Consider the following 27222-nt stretch of genomic DNA (forward strand, 5'->3'; position numbering starts at 1 on the left):
TTTTGACTAAGTTAATACATACATTTCTTTTCAGTCATGAGTTATAATTAAGTTAATTAGTTCGTCTCGTTAAATTCAAGAGACTCATTAATTAATTTAGATTAATTCATCTTGGGTAAATTAATCGATTTAGTTTCGGTTAAATAATTTTTCTGCCAGGTTGGGACACTGTAGCAACCCAATTCTAAGTCTTAGAATCCTAACAACCTTTTTTTTTTCAGTCCCAGGCAGCCCACTCTTATTTACCCCTTCCTGAGCCCAACTTCCCCTCCCCCCCTATTTTAATAACCCAGCACTGTTATTTTACTTGACCCGGTCCAAATACCAGTTCAAAGAAATCCAGAAGTTCATCCCAACGCGTGCAATTTCTCAACGCGTGAGAAGAAAGTAAAGAAGGGACAAGACGCGCGAGCAGCCCCGTACGCACCCGTCTCCTCCACGCGAAGGCATATGCGGAAATGGAGAGTTCGCACTTCGCGATGTCTCTCTCAACCTGTAGGGTCCGTACAATCAACAACTTTATTTCGTCCTTGTGCAGCTTTCTCCGCATTTCAGGTTGTACTCATCGGTGCGAGATGATGCCACGTCAAGGTGCGAGGACGAGTAGACGATCGAGGCCGTCAACTGTCTTGTTTAGCTTCTGTTTTTCCCAAAATTGGGATTTCCAGGTATAATAGAATTTTGTCTCAACTTTGATTTGAAAATTTTTGAATTTGGGAATCAAAGTGAATGCCCTATTCTGTCCTGATCTTTTTCAGAATCCCCCCCGCCTCTTCGACCTTTTCTTTTCCTCTATCTTCCTCTCTATAAGAGGGCGTGTTCTATTCCTAAAAAACGGGGGGGGGGGGAGAATTTTGGTTGAAGAGAAAGGATTTCTCTAGTAGGAATATTGGGAAAAAGAGTAAGATTTTAGTTGGAAGATTGAGAGGGATTTAAGAATTGAATTTTCTTTTGGGAAAATATAGTAGGAAAGTTGACGGTCTCCAGTTGGGTTATTTTAGATCTAAAATACAAAGAATTTTTTATTAGCAAAAACGTAGAGAACAACTTTAGGAGCAGTTTGCTCGTATTCGAGTTTCCTGTCGCGGTGGTGGAAGTCTGTCGCCGTCCAGGTCGTTGTTGTCTCAGTCGTTGCCTTCGAAAAGGTAATATTCCCTCTCTAATTTTAATATCCTCTTGTGAGTTAATAGTTTCTTAGTTTTATGGCTTGATATCATCATCTCTCAGTTTAATCGACATATTATTGTTTGAATCTTGATTGTTAAGGTCTTGGCTGAGATTTTGAAAATATTCAGACTTTCTGTTTGATAATGAATCAATAATGTGTTTGAATTGTTGGTTTCAATGCTCTTTCCGATTTTGTTTGTAGCTCTACAATTGCATCTGGTGTATGAGTTGATTCACTTTAATTTATTATTTTTTTCTTATTTTCGAAATGCATTCATTTCCTAAAATTTTGTTCACCACTGTTAACTCTTTTTGAGTTTATTTAGTCGTAATATTGGTGTTGTTTCTCTTGTCAACTTCTCACTATTGTGGTTGAATCGATTTAGTAGAATATACGTTGAAGTGCTTTTGACTGATACAAGATAAAAAAAAATGATGGAAGAGTTAATGAATTGAGGCTAGAATCTTTGTTTAGTGTCGAACTCCTCTTATATCTCTCCTGTTCTAACGAGACTACTGGTTGCGAGCTTGTTTGTAGTTGTAACTTGCTGAACTTAACTTCCTCTTCTCAAACCTATACGGCTCATCATAAAATATCTGCATATCTACTAGTTTTTTTTGTTTAATTTACAGTCGCTTAGAGTTTGTGATTTTATCTGTTAGTTGTTTGTCAGTATCTTAGCTCAAACATGAGAAGATTTTTTCCATATAGATCCAATTGCTTATCTATTTATTTTGTGGTGACATACTAACCTGGTATTTATTCAATTTAATAGTTGCTAAGATTAGTGTATAACTTATTTGCTTATTTTGTTGATCACTAGCATACTTTCTTCCTTTACATGGTTGATCCAATGCTATAGCATTTAAGGCTTGTTAGAATTTTAAGATTTGCCGTTCTTCAAAATATCTGTTTCGTCCCCTTTAGGTACATAGGAGACATTTGCTTAGCATGAACTTTGCACTTTAGACTGGATTAGTGAGTTGTGTTATATGAAAAAATATGTTTTCAAATTCAAATTAGATTAATCAATATTGCTTCCCTAAATGTCCTGGGATTCTGTTGCCATTTTTCTCAATTATGTAATATATATATATATATATATTCTTTCTAATCATACAGTATGTGGTGATGAATGAAGAATATATATATTTCATTTAAACATTTTGCTTAAATTAATAAAAAACTAAAGACAAGCTAACTTGATTATGTTAAGATACGATGGTAATTGTTACTGTTTTAAAAAAATATATAAATTAGTAAAAATACTAAAGACAAGCAAACTTGATTCTCTTAATTACGATATTGAAGTACTCATTAAGAGAATCAAGTTTAAGAGAATCAAGTTTGCTCGTCTTTAGTGTTTTTAATTAATTTTTATTAGATTTTTAATGATTCATATTTTATCAAAAATTTAAAAATAAATTCATAATAAATTTGATTATCTCCCGTCGTGTAATGACTCGGACCGAAAAGTCATTTTTTGGCAATTTTGAATAGTCATTTAATTATAGTTAATTAATTTGTGGATAATTTAATTATTTTTAATAATTATGGCCAAGTTAAATAATAAAATAGGTTAGTGGGAATTATTAGTTTTAATATATGGGTCATAACTGAACAAGAAAAAAAAGGGAGGCGGAGGGTTTCGGCATCGCGAGTCTCGAATTGCTCCAGGTACGACATCAAATGCTCTCTGCATATTGTCAACAATAGGTGTGAAAATAATATTTTATTATGTTGGAAGGGAAAGATTTATTTCATATGTTTGGAGATAAGATATATGACAGTGTATTTCTTTTTATTTTTTTTAGAATTAAGAATTTAGGAAGTTTGAGGATTCATTAATTTTTCTAGGAACACTAACCACTATATGATACTATTGTATTAGTATATTTGTGTATTAAATGAAGTGAATTAAGGAGATTGGTGCATGACTTATTGTAATGTTTTGAAACTTGGGAAAAATAAATAGAAATTGTGGTGGGTATTCTTAAGTTTTTGCCTAAAATCATTCCTCTAGTATAGCCCAAATTTAGAGTACATTCTCATGGTATAATTGGGACAAAAAAATATCCTTCTATTATCCCGAAACTTAAATAAACATCCTTTCTGTTAACTACTACTGTTAAAACTAACAGAAAAAAATATGTGCCAAGCACATGACTTTCCTTCCAAAATCTCCATATAGCTCACGTGCAGACTCTTATTTCATACTTTTGTACAGAAAAACAGTTTGCTCTATCCCACTTTCAGTTTAACCTTCAAAAAATGCGTCCCTAACTGAGGGTTGAAATTAACTTCTCATATAACTCATTTAAAGAGCTAATAGCACTCGACAATATAGAAAATGCGCAGTCTTTGACAACTTCGGAAACCTCTTGAGAAGTACTTTGGAGAGGAAATTAGCAATGAAGATATGAGACAAAAAATGTTCATAAGAAATACGCCAAACATGTTGGCCTGAAGAGATTTTTGCTTACTTTTGCGAGGTGCCGCTAGAAACATGATTTTTCAACCCTCAATAAGGTGGTTATAATTAGAAGTGTATGATAAAGAAAATTCGAAATCTCTGTTCTTAGTTATCGTATAATATAGAGTTGCCAAAGAAATTGGATAAAATCAATAGAATTATCACTTTTCATGTGCAACATTATTGACATTTAATATTTTACTGTTGATCCTAGTTACACAAAATGAATTCCATACTTTTCTACACCAAGAAAATGGACAACCCACTTCCAGGAAGGGCATATTACCAACTCTTATCGAATGCTTTGGAGTCATACAGATCCATTCTCTTATGTGAGAAAAGAGGAATCAAGACAAGCCTAATGTGCCTAGTTGAGAGCTCATAAAAATGCACCGCCTCTAAAAAAGAAGTATACCGACAAGAGGAAGGATTGATCTCACTTTGAAAAGAGAGAAAATGAGAATTTGGAGTTGTAGTAAAATAGTCGTTTTATGTTGGATCAGTCTCGCTTTGAGTTATTCGTATTAAACTTATCTTGTGTGTTTGCCAAGAGCAATGAAAGTACTCTGAGTTACCTAAAAGCATTTGTTTTTTCTTCTTTTTTCCACCTTGAGCATTATAACACTTCAATCCAACAAAAATACTAATATTTCACCTGTAAAATAGAACCAAAACTTGCATCAAAAATACACTCAAGAAAACATCAAGGTAGCTAATTAAAAACAGGAAAAAATGATTATGAAAACTGATAAATCAGTATAAAAATAGCAAAATCAGTAAAACAATACCAATTTAGCCAACCATAGCAACACACAAGAAAACAACAAAGAAGTTGATAAATCAGTATATAAACAACAAGAAAATCAGCAAAAAAACACCATACTAGCAAAATTGATAGTAAATACAACATAAAAATTGATAAACCAATAATAAACAACAATTTATTTGGCAAAACATAAGAAAAACAACATAAAAAAACCAGCAAAACAATTAAAATATATAGAAACAACGTCTAGTACCACTAAATTAACAAAATAACAAAATGAACAACAAAAACCAGTAGCATATCATCAGTTTGATATAAAAGAACAAAAAAAACTAACAAGTAAAAAAGAAGTAATTTCTTCAATCGTCCCTGCCGTTTTGAGATGTCTGAACAATATAACTTTGATGGCCAAATTGAGACTTGCCTTTTCTAACTTGAAATGAGAAATGAAAATATTACATATCTGCATTTATATACTATATTAAAAAAACATAAATAATTGATATTTAGATGAGAATAGTTGAACACTCTTACATGTAGTTTTTCCACATTATGATACTTGATGCTCTCTCAATCACGATGGAGTCTAAACTACAAGGATAGTCCGATGGATGAATTTCAATGGCATCAGATGAAGGAGTGCAAGTTCTACTATTATGGCCAGGCCTACCACATTTCTTACAATGAACTGATTTTTGTTTCCTTTTTAACTTCATCCTGCTAGCTCTCGGCTCATCATCTTCTTTCTTTCTTTATTTTTTGTTTCTTTCCTTTCTTTGTCTTCTTCAAGTATAAAGGTGGCAATATCGGAACATCGTAGATTTTTTAGATGTCTCAACTTTGTAACAATCATAGACATAGTCTAAAACTTCATCATTTTTCAACCAAATTGATGATATAGCATGCTTTCAAGGGATACCTAAAAGTTCCCATTGCGTACAACTACATGTCCTGTTATATAAATCAACAACCCAAATATCACCTTCAACAGGTCCAATCACTTCATAGTTCCACATATTTGACTCTTTAGGAATATAAGTGGCAGCATCCTCCATAATTTTAGTCAACTTTTTTTTAATAGTAGGACAAATATCACCCGATTCCACTTTTCAGCTTTCTCTCTATTTGAGTTAATTCTTGTCATGAGCAAATGCCTAATGATTTCCAAAATTTTAATAGTTAATTTATCTCTCGCATCAAGAATAAATTTATTAAACACCTCTCATTGATTGTTCAAAAGAATGTCACACTTCGGAAGCGGAGAGAAATATGATCTTGACCACTCACTAGGCAATTTCATAGAAAGCCATGCATAAGCATCTATATTTAACTCAAACAAATCAGCCATAGAAGCATCAAACCTGTCAATAGTTGTTGCTAAAGCTGCCTTCCAAAGAGCATTTTTAGTGCCCTTCCACAGAACCCAACTTTCTTTAAATTGCTATGCAAGTGTCGCACACAAAATCTATGAGAAACATCAGGCAACACTGATTCAAAAGCTTCAAGAAGTCCCTTTTGCTTATCTGACATAAAAGTCCACAAGTATTGCTCTTCAATTTCAAGATCGTTCATTAAATATGTTAAAAACAAACGCCATGTTTCCTTATTTCCTCCTCAACTACTGCATAAGCTATTGGAAAGATGTTGTTGTTTCCATCCAAAGTAACCGCTGATAATAATTGTGCCCCATATATGGTGGCCTTCAGCCAACACCTATCGACCCCAACAATCTTCCTACAACCAGCCTTGAATACTACTTTCAATGCTGCAAAACAAATATGAAACCTTTGAAATCTCATCAACTTGTTAGATATCTCATTTGGAGTTACTTTCAGGAAAACAGAAGTCCCAGGATTGGTTCGAACAATTTCATTGCAATATCCATAACATACTAAACTGAACATTTATATCTCCACCAATCATTGCAATAGCCTTTTCCTTTTCCCTTCTTGCTTGATGCATACTTACATGTAGCCGTAATTCCCTCCTCAATGTATCTCTGCGTTTTCCAATTCTTATTTGATCTATCTCTATCAACATACCTCTTTGCAATCCAACTGGAAGTGATATATTTGTTGTTATAATTCCACCCAAAACAAGTATGATTGGGGGCAAATGTCTTGATTTGAAAATATGTGTCCCTTCGCACCGATGAACCCAATATTCTCCAGTTACATCCATTTTTTCTGCATTTGGCCCTTGCTTTTCTTTTGTCAACTTTGATCCACTCAATTGACTTTCCTATTTTGGCTTGATTTGCAATGACAACTTCTTTGAATTCTTTGTTGTTACTGAATATCATTCCCAACTCTAATTTGAGATTAAGGGCATCCGTTTTTGGATTGTGCTTTGGAAAGTAAGGATCTTCATTTTCAGAATCGCAATCACCATTTAAACTCTCTATATCATCAGAATCTACACAATCTGAATCACCCTCCACATTCTGCATCTTTTCATTTATATAATCTTGATTTTCATAATTTTGCTCATGTCTCTGATTTATATTGATCCCAAAAGATTCAGCAGAAGGATCAATATATTTAGAAAATAACATATCATCCTCCTCTAATGAATAATCAAAATCTTCAAAATCATCATTATGAAAATCATCACTATTTGCTTCTGTATCACTTATTCGCAAAGAATTCGTTCCCGTCTTCTCGCAATGTTAAAGATCATCATGATAGAAACTCAAATGATCAAAATATATCTCAACTACCCTGTCCTTTGGAATGCAAGTAGCAAGTTTAGCTACTCAATGTTGCTGCCAACTAATCGAACCTTATAAAGGGTTAAACCATACTTGTTCCAAAACACCACAGACTCCTTATCAAACCACATTATTCGGCCATTTTTAAAAAATTTGAGAAGCTTATAATTGTTCTGTTTTCATAGTAAAAAAAATCAAATTTTCCACCTATGTAGCCTCTTGTCGAACCACGCACAAATGATCCTCCATGATGTACTTTAATTGTGAAAGAGGATGCCTCAAAAATAGAATCTACACAAATATAGAACTCGTTCTTATATATAAAAATATAAAATATATAAATCCGAGAATGAAGTACAAGTTCAATAAAACTAATATCATAAAATGTACAAATTCTGAAAAGTTTGTTATATATGATATTAACAAATGCTTAAAGGTTTTGAATATCAACAATACCATAGTTGCATGTGACTGATATGTCAGTTGAACTTTGAGCAAACATTCTTCATATTATTTCTTTTTTTTCAACCTACAAAATCTGATGTTATTGAGAATGAAAATGATGATCATTTTGAGAAATAACAAAAATAAAAATACATCAGTAATTGTAGCTTCAATAACTAGTTCTTTTACCTTGTTTGTGAGGCAAGGGAAGAGAAGATAGAAAATAACCCTAGATAGAAAAAAAACTTCTCTGGTTGCTCAAGTTCAAAATCAGATGAAGTTTTGTTTTTGGAAGTTGATCGGACGGGAATTGGGATGAAATCAATAGTAAAATATATAGGGATTTGGGTAATTCATGTACTTGGCACATGTTTTTTTCTGTTACTTTTAATATTAGTTAACAGAAAGGATGTTTATTTATGTTTTTAGACAGTAAAAGGATGTTTTTTGTCACAATTATACCATGAGTATGTACTCTAAGTTTGGGCTATACTAGAGGGATAATTTTAGCCAAAAACTCGGGTATTATGTGATTTTTGGGATATGGCAGATTGTCAATTAAGATTTAGGGAAAGACGTTATTACAAGATTTATCTTTGGCAATAATAAAGTGTTGGTTTGTAGTTCTTTTGGTTGTTATCAATTATTAATAATAATTAACTTGGATGGTGGTGATTTGTGGGGTTTTGAAACTTATTGAAGGCAACTATTATTTTAATATTTATTGTTAAATTAGTGTTGTAGTTATAAGGGAGGGCATGTGCAATGTGATGTCATATGATGCTCTCTGGACTTTGGAGAAATGAGAGACAAGAAACAATGGGATTGCTGTTAGTACGATTATATAATTTTAGGTTATCGATGGGTTTTAAGGGAATTGATTTGTTAGGAGCTCATGTATATGTATATTTTCTGTATATGCAACCTACAGCTTTAAGTAGTATATAAAATGCTCACTAAAGGGTTATGACGGTAATCATTAAGATTTATAATATTATAATGAGAGCCATACAAGTGAGGAATTTATGTCTTGGCTTCGAAAAAAAGGAAATTCTTAATTTTTTTATCATCAATTTATATTTTAAGTTGATAAATGGAAATGGGTATTAAATATTGGGTTATAGAATTATATGAATACCATTCGTATCATGTTATTGAAAGAATGGAATTAACATTATACTTGAAACTTGGAAATTATGATAGTTGAAAGGTTAGTTGGCATCAAGAATTATGAACTTGACTATAAATTTGGGTGAATTTCAAGGTCAAGGTTAAACATATAATAATGTGGGTGTTAGTTTCGAAACCTTATTGCGAATATATATTTAAATAGATTCCATTGGTTCGGAAGTTCAACTGTAACGACCTGTTTAGTCGTTTTGGGCAGCAGATTTTATTTCTGGAAAAACTGGTTGAGACGACGGATCCCACGACGGACCGTCATGGGCACGATGGACCGTCGAGGGGGTCTCGTTCCAAAACACTTAGAATTTTGAAATTTGGATACTGAAATCGACTCTCTGAACTTCATAACGAAATGGTAGGACGGAACGTCGTGGGCACGACGGACCGTCACAGACCCTTTAATGGAATTGAGTCTCTGAACCTTGCGACGGAGCAGCAGGACGGACCGTCGCAGGCAAGACGGCCCGTCACAGGTTGCGTAATCCCAGGCTAAGTCGGATTTCTTTAATTGTTTTAAGGGACGTTTTGGACTATTCCTGCTTTAATTATAAATTTAGTGGTGTAATATTAATAACTCAATTACTTGGGGGTTAAAAGAGATAACCTTGAGTTAATTAGTGGGTTACTATTGCCATCTTTTATACTTAATTATATGCTAATTAGGGTAAAAGAAAGAGGGTTTGAGAAAAAAGAGGGAGAGAGAGAGAGTCGAACAAGAAAGAGGAGAAACGAGAAGAAGAACAAAGCTTTGGGAAATTGCTTGCTTGATCAAAATTCTTCGGTGGAGGTAGGTTATGGTTTATTCTTTTTATAGTAAACTCTTAATAGCAAATGATATGTATTGGGTAGTGTTGTAAACCCTTCTATATGCTTAATTGTATGCTTGCATGAATGTGATTATATAATTGTGATAAAATAAGCATGATGAAGCTATTGAATCCTAAATCTTGAAAAACCTCTTGTTTAATGATGATGCCTTGGTATAAAAGAAGGCTTGATGAACTAAAGTGATGAGATGATGATGCCTTGGTATAAGAGAAGGCTTGAGGAATTAACAAAATGAGATTAGTGGAGCGGGTGTCACGAACCGACACGTAGAACTAGGGGATCGGGTGTCACGAACCGACACGTAGAACTAGGGGATCGGGTGTCACGAACCGATACGTAGAACTAGGGGATCGGGTGTCACGAACCGACACGTAGAATTAGGGGATCGGAGTGTCACGTTCCGACACATAGTATTAGGGGATCAGAGTGTCACGTTCCGACACCAGGATAGTATGATGAGGATCGGAGTGTCACGTACCGACACGAGAGGAATAAAGATAATGAATCTTGAAAGATGCTAATATACTCAATTTAATGAACGTAATTCCCAAATGAGTATGATATGGAGGCTTGAGTCCTCATGAGTGTACTTGACGTTATTTATCAAAGATTCTTGTACATGTTGTTGCTACAGATTGAGTATTGTAGTTGATTTATGATATGATCTGATATATACTGTTTTCTATTTTGAGTTGGCCGATGATATCTACTCAGTACTCGTGTTTTGTACTGACCCCTACTTGTATGTTTCTTTCTTTGTTATTTGTGGAGTGCAGCAAACGTGCTGTCGTCTTCAACTCAACCGCAACTCTAGCCAGTCTTCATTACACCGGATTTCAGGGTGAGCTAAAGCTTCTAGCTTGGACTGGATCTTCTTCTTCATGTCTTGATGCCTTGAAGTTCCGGCATGGACTAGCTTTTTATTTATGTTTAGTTTCTTAGATACTCTTAGTCTTAGTAATTTGAGGATAGATGTTCTTGTGATGATGACTTCCAGATTTTGGGGATATTAATTGATAAATTTTAGAAGTTGTTAATGGACTTCGTTAATGAGTTTTAAGTCTTCCGCATTATTTTCTGTTTATTATTGGTAAATGATTGGGGTTTAGATTGGTTGGTTCGCTCACATAGAAGGATAAATGTGGGTGCCACTCACGACACAATTTGGGTCGTGACAAACTTGGTATCAGAGCCTTAGGTTCGTTGGTCTCATCACACAAAAACGAGTCTAGTAGAGTCTTAAGGAACGGTAGGGGGACGCCTTTACTTTTCTTTGAGAGGCTATAAGGCTTTGAAAATTCCATTCTTTCTTTCGTGCTATTACTTGGATCCAATTGGTATCTAGGTGATACAAATTGGTATCTGACCATCTCACTCTATTTCGCAGATGGTTAGAACTAGAGCAACGACTGCGCCAACATCAACATCGGCAAGACAAGAAGCGTCTGCGCCAGCCACTGAGACTGTAGCTCGAAGAGGAGCAGTGGCAAGAGGCCGCGGAAGAGGTCGTGGGAGGACGTCCTCTAGAGGAAGAGGACGAGCACCTAGCCCATCTGGTACTAAGGCGGTGACACCTCCACCAACTGAGGAAGTGGTAAGAGAGGGTGAGGATGGGGAGAATGAACAAGTGCAGAATGAGGAATTGCCACCCCAACCTACCCAAGAGATGATCAATCAGGTTCTTGCTTACCTTAGCGGGTTATCTGATCAAGGCCAAGCACCTCCAGTGTTTTCTGCACTAGCACCTCAGGCTCCGGAGGTACAACATGCGCCTACTGTGACTCCCCGCATCGATACCTCATTGGAAATAGGAACGTTTCCCCGTCTGACTACAGGGCCTATAATGACAAATGATCAGCATGAACTTTTTAGTAAGTTCTTGAAATTGAAACCTCAAGTCTACAAGGGTGTTGAATCTGAGGATGCCTACGATTTTCTGGTTGACTGTCATGAGCTACTACACAAGATGGGTATAGTAGAACGGTTTGGTGTTGAGTTTGTGACTTATCAGTTTCAAGGGAACGCCAAAATGTGGTGGCGGTCACATGTTGAGTGTCAACCAACAGAGGCACCACGTATGACTTGGGCATCATTCTCTAGCTTGTTTATGGAGAAGTATATCCCCCGGACTTTGAGGGATAGGAAAAGAGATGAGTTTTTGAGCCTAGAACAAGGTAGGATGTCGGTTACTGCATATGAGGCTAAGTTTCGTGCATTATCCCGGTATTCCACCCAGCTATGTTTCAGTCCACAAGAGCGGATTCGCCGTTTTGTGAAGGGTTTGAGATCAGAGTTGCGAATTTAAGCCTTACAGGTAGCGGCTACAGCGAAATCTTTTCAAGAAGTGGTAGACTTTGTGATAGAGGTAGAGGGAGTGAAGCCAGATGACTTCACCATGGGACCGACATCAAAAAGGTTTCGAAAGAGAGGTGAGTTTAATGGTTCTTACTCTAGAGGACAGGGTTCAGGAGGTTACTCAGTCCGACCAATTCAGTCTTCACTCCAGACTGTAGTTGGGGGTCCACCTCAGACCGGTAAACACTTCTCTCAGAGACCTATGCCTGACTCTAGAGAGTGTTATGGATGTGGGGAGACTGGACATATTAGGAGGAATTGTCCCAAACAGAGTTATAGACCCCCAATAGCTAGAGGTAGAGGTGGTCATGGTAGAGGCCATTATTTTGGAGGACGTGGTGGCCGAGGTAATGGTGGTCATCAAAACGGCCGGGGTGACGGACAAATGGGAAATACTGCAGCGCAACCTGTTAGAGGCAACGGACAGACTGGTGATAGGGTCCATTGTTACGCTTTCCCTGGGCGGTCGGAAGCGGAGGCATCAGATGCTGTTATCACAGGTAATCTTTTGGTTTGTGATTGTATGGCTTCTGTATTGTTTGATCCTGGATCCACATTTTCATATGTATCTTCCTCATTTGCTAATGGTCTTAATTTACATTGTGAATTGCTTGACATGCCTATTAGTGTTTCTACTCCGGTGGGTGAGTTTGTGATAGTTGAAAAAGTATATAGGTCTTGTTTGGTGACTTTTGTGGGGAGCAATACTTATGTAGACTTGGTTATCTTAAAAATGGTTGATTTTGATGTGATTCTGGGTATGACTTGGCTTTCTCCGAATTTTGCGATCTTGGATTGTAATGCTAAAACTGTGACGTTAGCCAAGCCTGGGACAGATCCGTTAGTGTGGGAGGGCGACTACACTTCCAATCCGGTTCGTATCGTCTCCTTTCTTCGTGCTAAGAGAATGGTTAGTACGGGTTGTTTAGCGTTCTTGGCACATCTCAGGGATGATACTACCCAAGTACCTCCAATTGAGTCGATTTCGATAGTTCATGAGTTTTTAGATGTGTTCCCTGCAGATCTTCCTGGTATGCCACCAGATAGGGATATTGACTTCTCCATTGATCTTGAACCGGGCACTCGCCCCATTTCTATACCCCCTTATAGAATGGCTCCCGCGGAGTTAAGAGAGTTAAAGGCCCAACTTCAAGAGTTGTTGAGCAAAGGCTTAGTGCATCTCCTTGGGGTGCTCCGGTGTTATTTGTGAAAAAGAAGGATGGGAGTTTTCGGATGTGCATAGACTACCGGCAGTTGAACAAGGCAACTATTAAGAACAAGTATCCCATTCCTCGCATTGATAACTTGTTCGACCAGTTACAAGGTGCTTGTGTCTTCTCTAAGATTGACTTGAGGTCCAGTTATCATCAATTGAAAATACGGGCAACGGATGTGCCAAAGACTGCTTTTCGGACCAGGTATGGGCATTATGAATTTGTAGTGATGTCTTTTGGTCTTACGAATGCCCTTGCTGCTTTCATGAGCTTGATGAACGAGATTTTTAAGCCATATCTGGATCTCTTTGTGATCATATTTATTGATGATATATTGGTATACTCGAAGAGCAAGAAAGAACATGAGGAGCATTTGAGAATGGTATTGGAAATGTTGAAGGAGAAAAAGCTTTATGCCAAATTCTCCAAGTGTGAGTTTTGGCTAGATTCAGTGTCCTTCTTGGGTCACGTGGTGTCTAAGGATGGAGTGATGGTGGATCCTTCTAAGATTGAGACGCTGAAGAATTGGGTAATACCTACTAATGTCTCAAAAATAAGGAGCTTTATTGGTTTAGCTAGCTATTACCGTCGATTTGTCAAGGGATTCTCTTCCATTGCTTCCCAATTGACGAACTTGACTAAGCAGAATGTTCCATATATATGGTCGGACGAGTGTGAAGAAAGCTTTCAGAAGCTCAAAACTTTGTTGACTACTGCACCAATTCTCACCTTGCCCGTGGAAGGTAAGAACTTCATTGTTTATTGTGATGCATCCTATTCTTGTTTGGGTGCAGTGCTAATGCAAGAGAAGAATGTAATTGCTTATGATTCGAGGCAATTAAAGGTGCATGAACGTAATTATCCAACCCATGATTTGGAGTTGGCTGCAGTAGTGTTTGCATTAAAGCAATGGAGACATTATTTATATGGGGTTAAGTGTGAAGTCTACACGGATCATCGTAGCCTACAGTATGTCTTTACTCAGAAAGATTTGAATTTAAGACAGAGGAAATGGATGGAACTACTGAAGGACTACGATATCACTATCTTGTATCATCCGGGAAAGGCTAATGTGGTGGCAGATGCCTTAAGTAGAAAGGCAAGGAGCATGGGAAGTCTAGCCCACTTGCAAGTTTCTAGACGTCCATTGGCTAGAGAGGTTCAGACTCTGGCTAACGACTTTATGAGGTTAGAAGTAAATGAGAAGGGAGGATTTTTGGCCAGTGTGGAGGCGAGATCTTCTTTTCTTGACAAGATCAAGGGAAAATAGTTTGATGATGAGAAACTAAGCCGAATTCGAGATATGGTGTTGCGAGGAGAGGCTAAAGAAGCAATAATGGATGAGGAAGGTGTTTTGAGAATCAAGGGAAGGGTATGTGTGCCTCGTGTTGATGATTTGATCCATACTATTCTTACAGAGGCTCATAATTCCGGATATTCTATACATCCTGGTGCAACCAAGATGTACCGTGACCTAAAGCAACACTTTTGGTGGAGTAGAATGAAGCGCGACATTTTTGATTTTATTGCCAAATGTCCAAACTGTCAGCAAGTAAAGTATGAACACCAGAGGCCCGGAGGAACACTTCAGAGAATGCCCATTCCCGAATGGAAGTGGGAAAGGATTGTGATGGACTTCGTGGTTGGTCTTCCAAAGACAATGGGTAAGTATGACTCCATTTGGGTAATTGTTGACAGATTAACTAAGTCTGCTCACTTCATTCCGGTCAAGGTGACTTACAATGAAGAGAAGTTAGCCAAACTTTACATCTCGGAAGTGGTGCGATTGCATGGGGTTCCACTCTCCATTATATCAGATAGAGGTACGCAGTTTACTTCTATGTTTTATAAAACATTGCATGCGGAATCGGGTACTAGGTTGGACCTTAGTACTGCGTTCCATCCTCAGAGCGATGGTCAGTCTGAGCGAACGATTCAAGTGTTGGAGGATATGCTTCGTGCATGTGTGATAGAATTTGGTGGCCATTGGGATAGATTCTTACCCTTAGTGTAGTTTTCATACCATAATAGCTATCACTCAAGTATTGATATGGCTCCTTTCGAAGCATTGTATGGGAGGAGATGTAGGTCTCCCATTGGTTGGTTTGACGCATTTGAGGTTAGACCTTGGGGTACTGACCTTTTGAGGGATTCAGTGGAGAAAGTAAAATCTATTCAAGAAAAGCTTTTAGCAGCGCAAAGTAGGCAAAAGGAATATGCATATCGAAAGGTTAGAGACTTGGAGTTTATGGAGGGAGAACAAGTCTTGCTGAAGGTTTCGCCCATGAAAGGGGTGATGCGGTTTGGTAAAAGAGGTAAGCTAAGCCCAAGGTATACTGGACCTTTTGAAGTACTTAAGCGAGTAGGGGAGGTGGCTTATGAATTAGCCTTGCCTCCAGGGCTGTCCGGAGTGCATCCGGTATTCGATGTGTCTATGCTGAAAAAATACCATGGGGATGGAAACTATATTATTCGTTGAGATTCAGTTTTTCTTGATGAGAATTTGTCTTATGAGGAGGAGCCTGTTGCTATTTTAGATAGAGAAGTTCGCAAGTTGAGGTCAAGGGAAATTGCATCTATCAAAGTTTAATGGAAGAATCGGCCGGTTGAAGAAGCCACTAGGGAGAAGGAGGCAGATATGCAAAAAAGATACCCACACCTGTTCACAGATTTAGGTACTCCTTTTCGCCCTTGTTTTTCTTCTTGTGATCGTTCGAGGACGAACGATGGGTAAATTGGTATCTATTGTAACGACCTGTTTAGCCGTTTTGGGCAGCAGATTTTATTTCTGGAAAAACTGGCTGAGACGACGGATCCCACGACGGACCGTCATGGGCACGACGGACCGTCGAAGGGGTCTCGTTCCAAAACACTTAGAATTCTGAAATTTGGGTACTAAAATCGACTCTCTGAACTTCGTAACGAAATGGCAGGACGGATCGTCGTGGGCACGACGGACCGTCATAGACCCTTTAATGGAATTGAGTCTCTGAACCTTGCGACAGAGTAGCAGGACGGACTGTCGCAGGCACGATGGCCCGTCACAGGTTGCGTAATCCCAGGCTGAGTCGGATTTCTTTAATTATTTTAAGGGACGTTTTGGACTATTCATGCTTTAATTATAAATTTAGTGGTGTAATATTAATAACTCAATTACTTGGGGGTTAAAAGAGATAACCTTGAGTTAATTAGTAGGTTACTATTGCCATCTTTTATACTTAATTAGATGCTAATTAGGGTAAAAGAAAGAGGGTTTAAATAATAAAAATAGAAAGAAAAAAGAGGGAGAGAGAGAGAGTCGAACGAGAAAGAGGAGAAACGAGAAGAAGAACAAAGCTTTGGGAAATTGCTTGCTTGATCAAAATTCTTCGGTGGAGGTAGGTTATGGTTTATGCTTTTCATAGTAAACTCTTAATAGCGAATGATATGTATTGGGTAGTGTTGTAAACCCTTCTATATGCTTAATTGTATGCTTGCATGAATGTGATTATATAATTGTGATAAAATAAGCATGATGAAGCTATTGAATCCTAAATCTTGAAAAACCTCTTGTTTAATGAAGATGCCTTGGTATAAAAGAAGGCTTGATGAACTAAAGTGATGAGATGATGATGCCTTGGTATAAGAGAAGGCTTGAGGAATTAATAGAATGAGATTAGTGGAGTGGGTGTCACGAACCGACACGTAGAACTAGGGGATCGGGTGTCACGAACCGACACGTAGAACTAGGGGATCGGGTGTCACGAACCGACACGTAGAACTAGGGGATCGGGTGTCACGAACCGACACGTAGAATTAGGGGATCGGAGTGTCACGTTCCGACACATAGTATTAGGGGATCAGAGTGTCACGTTCCGACACCAGGATAGTATGATGAGGATCGGAGTGTCACGTACCGACACGAGAGGAATAAAGATAATGAATCTTGAAAGATGCTAATATACTTAATTTAATGAACGTAATTCCCAAATGAGTATGATATGGAGGCTTGAGTCCTCATGAGTGTACTTGACGTTATTTATCAAAGATTCTTGTACATGTTGTTACAGATTGAGTATTGTAGTTGATTTATGATATGATCTGATATATACTGTTTTCTATTTTGAGTTGGCCGATGATATCTACTCAGTACCCGTGTTTTGTACTGACCCCTACTTGTATGTTTCTTTCTTTGTTATTTGTGGAGTGCAGCAAACGTGCCGTCGTCTTCAACTCAACCGCAACTCTAGCCAGTCTTCATTACACCGGATTTCAGGGTGAGCTAAAGCTTCTAGCTTGGACTGGATCTTCTTCTTCATGTCTTGATGCCTTGAAGTTCCGGCATGGACTAGCTTTTTATTTATATTTAGTTTCTTAGATACTCTTAGTCTTAGTAATTTGAGGATAGATGTTCTTGTGATGATGACTTCCAGATTTTGGGGATATTAATTGATAAATTTTAGAAGTTGTTAATTGACTTCGTTAATGAGTTTTAAGTCTTCCGCATTATTTTCTGTTTATTATTGGTAAATGATTGGGGTTTAGATTGGTTGGTTCGTTCACATAGAAGGATAAATGTAGGTGCCACTCACGATACGATTTTGGTCGTGACATCAACGGAAAGGGAAGGCTCAATTCCCATAATGATTATTCGGTTGGCTAAGGCAAGTGGGTTTCTAATCCCTTGTTAAGCGCATGAAATTCGTGTATTTCCTTTGTGATGTTTGAGAATAATTTGGAGGCTTATTGCCTATTTGTTGGTGTTGTATCAAATTGCATTGTTGTAAATTGTGCCTTGTTATCAAAATGGTTATCTCCTCGTTTTCCTTTGAGCATGTCATTTGCATTGATCTTATACATGGCAGTGATAAAAGTTATGTGATAAGAGGATGTACCATTTCGAGGGAAGTATCGCACGCCACGATAGATATTATATTTCGAGTAACGTATTGCACGCCATGATAGTTAATACTATCGAGGGTCTGTTGTGCACCACGACAGATGCATGGACAGATATGTCCCCCATGGGTTCCAAACTGAGAGACTGCGGGTGTGTATTATTAGGTCAGACATGCATCACTATATTTGACATTGCATTTCATGGCATTGCACAATTTGATCATTGATGAACTTGAACTTGTGTTTTGCTGATCTTGTGAGTAATTTTCTGTGAAATTTGTGACTGACGAATATTGAATTATTATTGAAAACTGTAATATGTTAGAGTGTTGCTATTGAGCTGGGTGCTTGTGAACTGTATGGTTGGACTGGTGTTATGCAGGTTGTAATGTGGAGGTTTGGACATGGTGTAAGGAGTACCCGTATTTTGTTCTCTTATGGTGTGTTTAAAGGTTTGCTTGTTGGGTACCGTGTGGTTTGGTACTCACCCCTTGCTTCTACAAATTATTGTAGGTTACGAGCCCGTTTATTTTTGATACCTTCCATTCTCTTCGTTTTTGAGGCATTTTGTGGAGAATTGTGATGTACTTGTTTGTCATCCCAGCAAACCTACCTACTCCCATTTATGACTTTGTATTTACTTGAAATACAACGTCATTTTAGACTGTATATCTTATTTTAGTTTTGTTATTTATATTAGAGGCTAGTGCATGTGACAACCAGGTTTTGGGGATTGAATTAAGTTGAATTGTTTTTGTATTAGTAATTATTATCAGACTTTGGTCTTATTTTCAAATTTTATCAAAATTATTGGGTAAGGCTGACTTGTCTTGGTGGGATAAGACGAGTGTCATCACACCCATTTTTGTATCGTGACAAAATGATATCAGAGTCCCAGGTTCATAGGTCTCACGTGTATACAAGCCGAGTCTACATAGAGTCTCAAGGATCAATACGGAGACATCTATACTTATCTGAGAGACTATAAAGACTATAAGGAAACTTTATTTTTGTTCATTTTTTCTTATCTTGCGTGGTCACCTTCTATAGTACTCAGTTATTATGTACTCTTTTGACAGATGACGAGGACTAGAGGTAATGTTACTGGTAGTAGAAGGGGGGCACTTCCCGAGGCAGTTGTTGAGGCCCCAACTAGGGGTAAGGGTAGAGCTCGAGGTAGAGGTCATGCTCATGGTACGACACTATCCAGAGGCCTTGGCCGTGGAGCAACACCCGTGAGAGGTCGTATTAGAGATGTCTCTCCAAAGCCTCAGATTGATGACAGAGAGGACCAAATTCCTCCAAATCCTGCAGTCACACATTTGCTTCAGGATACATTATTGAGGGTGTTAAGTGTGCTGAAGGGCTTTACTCAGGGTGGTGGTGCAACTGCCACACCACATGACTTTCAGACTAGAGACGGGGCTCACAACCAAGAGCACCAACAAGCTTTAATTGTTTAGGATGCAGTGGGGTAGTTACCAATGGATCCCGCGGTTGAGAATGATGTTGCACCAGCAGTTGGGGGTCAAGTTGCACTGGTGGTTGTTTTGACAGAGGATGAGCAGTGTAGGTATAAGAGATTTCAAAATATGGACCCACCTCAGTTTTAGGGTGGGAGGAGTGAGGAAGCTCATGAGTTTCTGACCACATGCCAAGAGTTACTAGAGGTGGTTGGATTAGCTGAGTTGCATGGGATTCGATATGCTAAACTTCAACTTCGTGGGCCAGCGAGAGAGTGATTGAGGACTTATTCGGGGGCTTTGCTAGTTGGATCTCCTCCAGTGAATTGGGAGGATTTTTCTAGTACATTCCATGATCATTTTATCCCTTGGAGCGTGAGAGAGAAGAGTCGCTTGAGGTTTGAAAATATGAGGCAGGATGGTTTATCGGTTACAGAGCATGAGACGAGTTTTTGCCACTTGTCTAGGCTTGCGTTGGCCATTATTCCAGATGAGATAGAGAGGATCCGCAAATTTGTGAGGGAATTGACTTTCTCTATCAAGTCAGCTGTGTTTCGGACATCTAGAGAGGGGGCTTCTTCCAGTCCATTATGAGCGCCGCCAAAGAGACGAAATTCATGGATAGAGAGAAGTTTGGGGACCCTAAAAGGGACCGTACATCAGGTCAGTTTCATAGTACCTCATCTGGAGGTAGGGGATCACAAAGGGGGAGTGTTTCCTTTCAGTAACGGGGACCCATCCATGCATCTATGATGACATCCGAGGGTAATTAGACATCTAGGAGTTCTTATTGCCCGGGTCAGGGCTTGTACCGTTCACAACAACGACCTACAGGGAGAGGCAATTATAGTGGATTTTGAGGTTCCACACAACATTTTCCAGGTTAGAGATTTTGCTTTGCTTGTGGAGATCCCGATCACCTGATTTGGCAATGTACTTCTCAAAGGGGTCGTGGTGGGCTTTGACCTAATTCTTCATTTCAGACTAGATGACCAACACCACAGGGTAGAGGCCGTGGCAGATTTCAGTCAGGTAGAGGTGATAGATTTTCTAGTAGTGGTGTTGCAGCTCAGCAAAGTGGGGGTAGAGGTACCACCCAGGCTGAAGGTGAACGAGGGGGCCACTGTTATGCTTTTTGGGTGAGACCAGAGGCAGAAACCTTTGATGTTGTTATTACATGTATCATCCCAGTATGCGATCGATCTATGTCTGCATTGTTTGATCCAGGGTATACATTCTCTTAAGTGTTTACCTATTTTGCTGCTGAATTTGGTATGATATGTGATAGCATGAATGTACCTATTCGTGTTTCTAAACATGTGGGTGAGCCCTTAGTGGTGGATCAAATGTATAGATCCTGTCTTGTTTCTTAGACGGGGTATGAAACTTGGGTAGACTTAATCATTCTGGGGATGGTAGACTTTGATATTATCTTGGGTATGAATTGGTTTTCTTTTTATCATGTTGTCCTTGATTGTAATGATAAGACCGTGACCTTAGTGATGCCTGGTGTTCTGAGGGTTGAGTGGAAGGGTATTAGTGGTTCTTATCCTAGCAAGGTCATCTCTTTTATCTGTGCTTAGAGATTGGTGGAGAGAGGGAGTTTGTCTTACTTAGATTTTATTTGGGATACTAGTGTTGAACCACCTTTCATGGACTCTGTTCCCATGGTTCAGAAGTTTCCCGATGTATTTTTTTCTGATCTTTTAGGTGTTTCTTCCGATAGGGATATTGATTTTGCTCTTGATTTTGGAGCCGGGCACTAATCCTATTTCTATCCCTCCATACTATATGACTCCAACAGAGTTGAAAGATTTGAAAAATCAGTTGCAGGATTTATTGAGTAAGGGTTATAATCGCCCTAGTGTGTCACCTTGGGGTGCCCCTATATTGTTTGTGAAGAAGAAGGATGAGACTATGAGGATGTGTATTGATTACAGACAGTTGAACAAGGTAACAGTAAAAAGAATAAATATCATCTTCTGCATATTGATGACTTATTTGATCAGCTATAGAGAGCATCATTGTTTACAAAGATTGATTTGAGGTCCGGGTATCATTAGTTGAAGATTAGGACATCAGATATCCCTAAGACAGCTTTTCGGACCCGGTACGGGCACTATGAGTTCCTGGTGATGTCCTTCAGATTGACTAATGCTTCTGCAACATTCATGGAGTTAATGAATGGGGTGTTTCGACCATACCTTGATTTTTTATGATTGTTTTCATCAATGACATCTTGGTTTACTCCAAGACTGAGGAGGACCATGTCCAACACTTGAGAATTGTACTTCAGAGGTTGAGAGAAGAGAAGTTGTATGTCGAGTTCTCAAAGTGTGATTTCTGGATTAATCTATGACATTCTTGGGACATGTGGTGTCCAAGGAGGGTATTAGAGTAAATACGGCCAAGATTGAGGCAGTTAGAGGATGCGCGCGACCTACTTATCCTACCTAGTTTTGGAGTTTTGGGGTTGGCAGGTTATTACCAATGATTTATTTAGAGTTTCTCTACTATTCTAGCTACATTGACTAGATTGACTCGCCAGGGTGTGGGTTTTCAATGGTCTGATGAGTGAGGAGAGCTTTCAAAAGCTCAAGACTTTGTTGACTTCAAATCTGATGTTGACTCCACCTGAGGATGGTGTAGACTTTACTTGTATTGTGATGCTTCAGGAGTCGGTTTGGGGGCGTGTTAATGTAGAAGAGGAAGGTGATTGCTTATGCTTCTAGGCAGTTGAAGTCACATGAGAAGAACTACCCTACTCATGATTTGGAGTTGGAGGTTGTGGTATTTGTACTTAAGTTATGGCATCATTATTTGTATGGGGTGCATTGCGAGATCTTCACTGATCATCGGAGTCTTCAATATATCTTTAATCATAGGGATTTGAACATGAGGCTGCGGAGATGGATTGAGTTGCTGAAGGACTATGATGTGACCATTTTGTATCATATAGGGAAGGCCAATGTTGTGGCCGATGCTCTGAGTAGGAAGACTCCTAGCATGGGGAGTCTTGCAACGCTTAGTATTGAGGAGAGACCATTGGCTAGAGATGTGCAGATATTAGCTAACAGTCTTGTCCACTTATAGATTTCAGAAGAGAGTGATGGGATGATTGTTTTTATTGAGGCTTGGTCTTTTTTAGTCGAGCAGATCCGTGCACACCAGTTTGATGATGAGAAGTTATGTCTTATTCGAGACAAAGTATTGAGAGGGGAAGGTAAGGAGGTTGTCCTTGATTCTGATGGTGTCTTGAGGATTGGAGGCATGATTTGTGTGCCCAAGAAGGGCGATTTGATTAGATTGATTCTTGAGGAGGCCCATTGTTCTCGATATTTCATCCATTCGGGAGCAGTGAAGATGTATCATGATCTGAGTCAGCATTACTGGTGGTGTGGGATGAAGAGGGATATTTCATACTTTGTTTTGAGGTGTTTGACTTGACAGCAGGTCAAGTGAGAGCACCAGCGGCCCGGGGGTATATCTTAGAGCATGCCTATTCCTACTTGGAAGTGGGAGCAAATTACTATGAACTTTGTTGTGGGTTTGCCTACCACAGTGGGTGGTTATGACTCTATTTGGGTTGTTGTTGATAAGCTGACCAAGTCTTCCCACTTCATTCCAGTTCGGGTTAAGTATACGAAAGAAAAGTTAGCCGAGCTATATATCAGTCAGATTGTGAGACTACATGGAGTTCCTGTATCTATTATATCAGATCGAGGTTCACTATTTACTCCTTATTTCTGGAAAGCATTATAACATGGTCTGCGAACTCAGTTAGATATGAGTACAACTTTTCACCCTTAGATAGATGGTCAGTCTGAGCGCACATTCAGGTGTTGGAGGACATGCTCCGAGCATGTGTGATTGACTTCGGTGCTAGATGGGATCGGCATTGACCTTAGCAGAGTTTGCCTACAGTAACAGTTATCACTCTAGTATTCAAATGGCCCCATTTGAGGCTTTGTATGGTAGACGATGTAGGTCTCCAATAGGTTGGTTTGATTCGATGGAGATGGACTCTTTGGGTACAAACCTGCTTAGAGATGCTATGGATCAAGTTTGTATGATTCAGTATAGACTGTTGACAGCCCAGAGTCGACAGAAGAGTTATGAAGACCGGAGAATTAGAGTCTTAGTGTTTATGGAGGGTGATCATGTTTGGCTCCGAGTATCACCCATGAAGGGTATGATGAGGTCAGGAAAGAAGGGTAAACTTATACCTATATTCATTGGAACTTTTGAGATTTTGAGCCGAGTGGGATAGGTGACTTATAAGTTGGCGTTGCCACCTAGTTTGTCAGCAGTTCATCCCGTTTTCCATGCCTCTATGCTTCAGAAGTATATTCCGGACAAATCTCATGTAATTTCACTTGATTATGTGGAGCTGGGTCCAGACTTGACTTATGAAGAGGAGCCTATAGCTATACAGAATAGGCAAGTTATAAATCTTAGGACGAAGGAGATTGCTTCAGTTAAGGTGCAGTTGAAGCACCGTTCAGTAGGAGAGGCAACTTGGGAGACAGAGTTTGACATGCGTGCTAGATATCCTCAACTTTTGAAGCTTCAGGTACTTTCTTTCAACTTATGTTCGAGGTCGACCATAATTTTAAGTGATGGATAATGTAATGACCCGGACCCAAAAAGTCATTTTTTGCCATTTGAATAGTCATTTAACTATAGTTAATAAATTTATGGATAATTTAATTATTTTTAATAATAATGTGCCAAGTTTAAAATAATAAAATACGTTAGTGGAATTATTAATTTTAATATATGGGTTATAACTGAATAAGAAAAAAATAAAAGGGAGGTGGAGGGTTTCGGCATCGCAAGTCTCAATTGCTCTAGGTACGACATCAAGTGCTCTCTGCATATTGTCATTAATTTCTACAAATGATGAATAGGTGTGAAAATAATATTTTATTATATTGGAAGGGAAAGATTTCTTTCATATATTCGGATATTAGATATATATGGAAGTGTATTCCTTTTCATTTTTTTAGAATTAAGAATTGAGGAAGTTTGAGGATTCATTAATTTTTCTAGGAACACTAACCACTATATGATACTATTATATTACCATATTTGTGTATTAAATGAAGTGGGTTAAGAAGATTTGTGCATGAATTATTGTAATGTTTTGAAACTTGGGAAAAATAAATAGAAATTGTGGTGGGTATTCTTAGTGTGATGGATCCCTAAGGTATGTGATTTTTGGGATATGGCAGATTGTCAATCAAGATTTAAGGAAAGACGTTAATTACAAGATATATCTTTGGCAATAATAAAGTGCTGGTTTGTAGTTCTTTTGGTTGTTATCAATTATTAATAATAATTAACTTGGGTAGTGGTGATTCGTGGGGTTTTGACACTTATTGGAGGCAAGCATTATTTTAATGTTTATTGTTGAATTAGTGTAGTAGTTATAAGGGGGTGCATGTGTAGTGTGATGTCATATGATGCTCTGCATCATTCCGTGGACTTTGGAGAAATGAGAAACAAGAAACAATGAGATTGTTGTTAGTATAATTATATAATTTTAGGTTATCAATGGGTTTTAAGGGAATTGATTTTTTAGGAGTTTATTTATATGTATATTTTCCATACACACAACCTACAGTTTCAAGTAGTAATTAAAATGCTCACTAAAGGGTTATGACGGTAATCATTAAGAGTTATAATATTATAAATGAGAACCATATAAGTGAGGAATTTATGTCTTGACTTCGAAAAAATTGGAAATTCTTATTTTTTTATCATCAATTTATAATTTAAGTTAATAAATGGAAATCGGTATTAAATATTGGGTTATTTAATTATATGAATACCATTCGAATCATGATATTGAAAGAATGGAATTAACATTATACTTGAAAAACTTGAAAATTGTGATAGTTGAAAGGTTAGTTGGCATCAAGAATTAAGAACCTGACTATAAATTTGGGTGAATTTCAAGGTCAAGGTTAAACATATAATAATGTGGGTGTTGTTGTTTCCGAAACCTTATTGTGAATATATATTTAAATAGATTGCATTGGTTCGGAAGTTCAACGAAACGGAAGGCTCAATTCCTAGAGCGATTATTCGGTTGGCTAAGGAAAGTGGATTTCTAAACCCTTGTTAAGCGTATGAAATTCGTGTATTTTCTTGTGTGATGTTTGAGAATGGTTTGGAGGCTTATTGCAATTTGTTGGTGTTGTATCACGGTTGTATTGTTGTAAATTATGTCTTATTATCAAAATTGTTATCTCCTCGTTTTCCTTTGAGCATGTCATTTACATTAATCTTATACATGGTTGTGGTAAGAGTTATGTGATAAGAGGATGTACCATTTTGAGGGTCGTATCACGCGCCACGATGAATATTATATTTCGAGGGACGTGTTGCGCGCCGCGGCAGTTACTATTATCGAGGGTAGTGTTGCGCGCTGCGACAGATGCATGGATAGATATGTCCCCCATGGGTTCCAGACTGAGAGACAGCGGGTGTGTATCATTAGGTCAGACATGCATCACTATATTTGACACTGGATTTCACGGCATTGCACAATTTGATCATTGAAGAACTTGAACTTGTGTTTTGCAGATTTTGTGAGTGATTTTCTATGAAGTTTGTGGCTGACGAATATTGAATTATTAATGAAAATTGTAATATGTTAGTGTATTGCTATTGAGTTGGTTGCTTGTGAACTGTTTGGTTGGACTGGTGTTATGCAGGTTATAATGTAGAGGTTCGGATAGGGTGTAAGGAGTACTCGTATTGTGTTCTCTTATCTTGTGTTTAGAGGTTTGCTTGTTGGTACCGTGTGGTTTGGTACTCAGCCCTTGCTTCTACAAATTTTTGTAGGTTATGAGCCCGGATCTTCATGTCGTTCCATTCTCTTCGTTTCCGAGACATCTTGTGAAGAATTGTGAGGTAGTTGTTTGTCATCCCAGCGAACCTTCCTATTCCTGTTTATGACTTTGTTTTTACTTGAAAGACAACATCATTTTAGACCGTGTATCTTATTTTAGTTTTGTTATTTACATTAGAGGTTTGTGCATGTGACAACCAGGTTTTGGGGATTGAATTAAGTAGAATCGTTTTTGTATCGGTAATTGTTATCAGACTTTGGTTTTATTTTCGTATTTTATCAAAATTATTGGGTTAGGCTGATTTGTCTTGGTGGGATAAGACGAGTGTCATCACACCCATTTTTGGATCGTGACACGTCGCTAAGCCTATCTACAAATACATTTTAATTTTTTCAAGAATTGTTTTTAATCTGACTTTTATTAATGATCTTGTTCTTATAATTTCATGCAAAAAAGAAACAAATCAATTATTCTCTTTTATATATAATTTATTTTGTATTATCCTTATTAGAAGTAAAGATAATTACACAAAGCAATCTTTGTTGATAGATTTTGCATTACAAGATTCAAGTAGAGGACAATTAAGCTACACATAAATATATTTGGTTAGAAATATTTTTTTGATGTGCTTTTAAGATGTCACAAATTAAAACACTAAGTAAGGGGATTATGAAGGTATAAAGTTGAAAGGTATAGGTATTACTTATAAGTATTAATTAAGTATAGAGGTTATGAAAGATGAACAAGTGTGTGTTTATGATAAAAATTAAATTAAAATAAATATATTAAAATAAGAGAAAAATTTATAAAAAAGTTACTTAATTTTTTAATAAACAAAAGTATGTTTAAGTAAAATACTCCACCATTTTTATAGTTTA

At 37.8% G+C, this 27222-nt stretch overlaps 1 protein-coding gene across 7 annotated transcripts; it reads left to right on the plus strand.

Annotated features, from left to right (window-relative positions):
• The first annotated feature begins 315 nt into the window (after positions 1–315).
• LOC112941357 (uncharacterized) lies at positions 316–26645 on the plus strand. 7 transcript variants are annotated; one of them, XM_069297126.1, is made up of 5 exons: positions 316–1145; positions 10351–10415; positions 10962–12429; positions 17335–17399; positions 26337–26645. In XM_069297126.1, the coding sequence occupies exon 3, from the start codon at positions 10962–10964 to the stop codon at positions 11877–11879; it is 918 nt and encodes a 305-aa protein (XP_069153227.1). In that variant the 5' UTR covers positions 316–1145; positions 10351–10415; the 3' UTR covers positions 11880–12429; positions 17335–17399; positions 26337–26645. The 7 variants fall into 7 exon arrangements, 4 of the variants coding, with proteins under 4 accessions (XP_069153227.1, XP_069153230.1, XP_069153229.1 ...); XM_069297129.1 differs by lacking the exon at positions 10962–12429 and having other exon boundaries at positions 316–668; XM_069297128.1 differs by lacking the exon at positions 26337–26645 and having other exon boundaries at positions 316–668; positions 17335–17611.
• Positions 26646–27222: the final 577 nt, after the last annotated feature.

This window comes from Solanum lycopersicum, chromosome 4 (genome assembly GCF_036512215.1).
Source record: "Solanum lycopersicum chromosome 4, SLM_r2.1".
Classification (NCBI taxonomy): domain Eukaryota; kingdom Viridiplantae; phylum Streptophyta; class Magnoliopsida; order Solanales; family Solanaceae; genus Solanum; species Solanum lycopersicum.

Coding starts and splice junctions, on each gene's coding strand:
- LOC112941357 (XM_069297126.1), top strand. CDS start 10,962: ATGGTTAGAACTAGAGCAACGACTGCGCCAACATCAACATCGGCAAGA.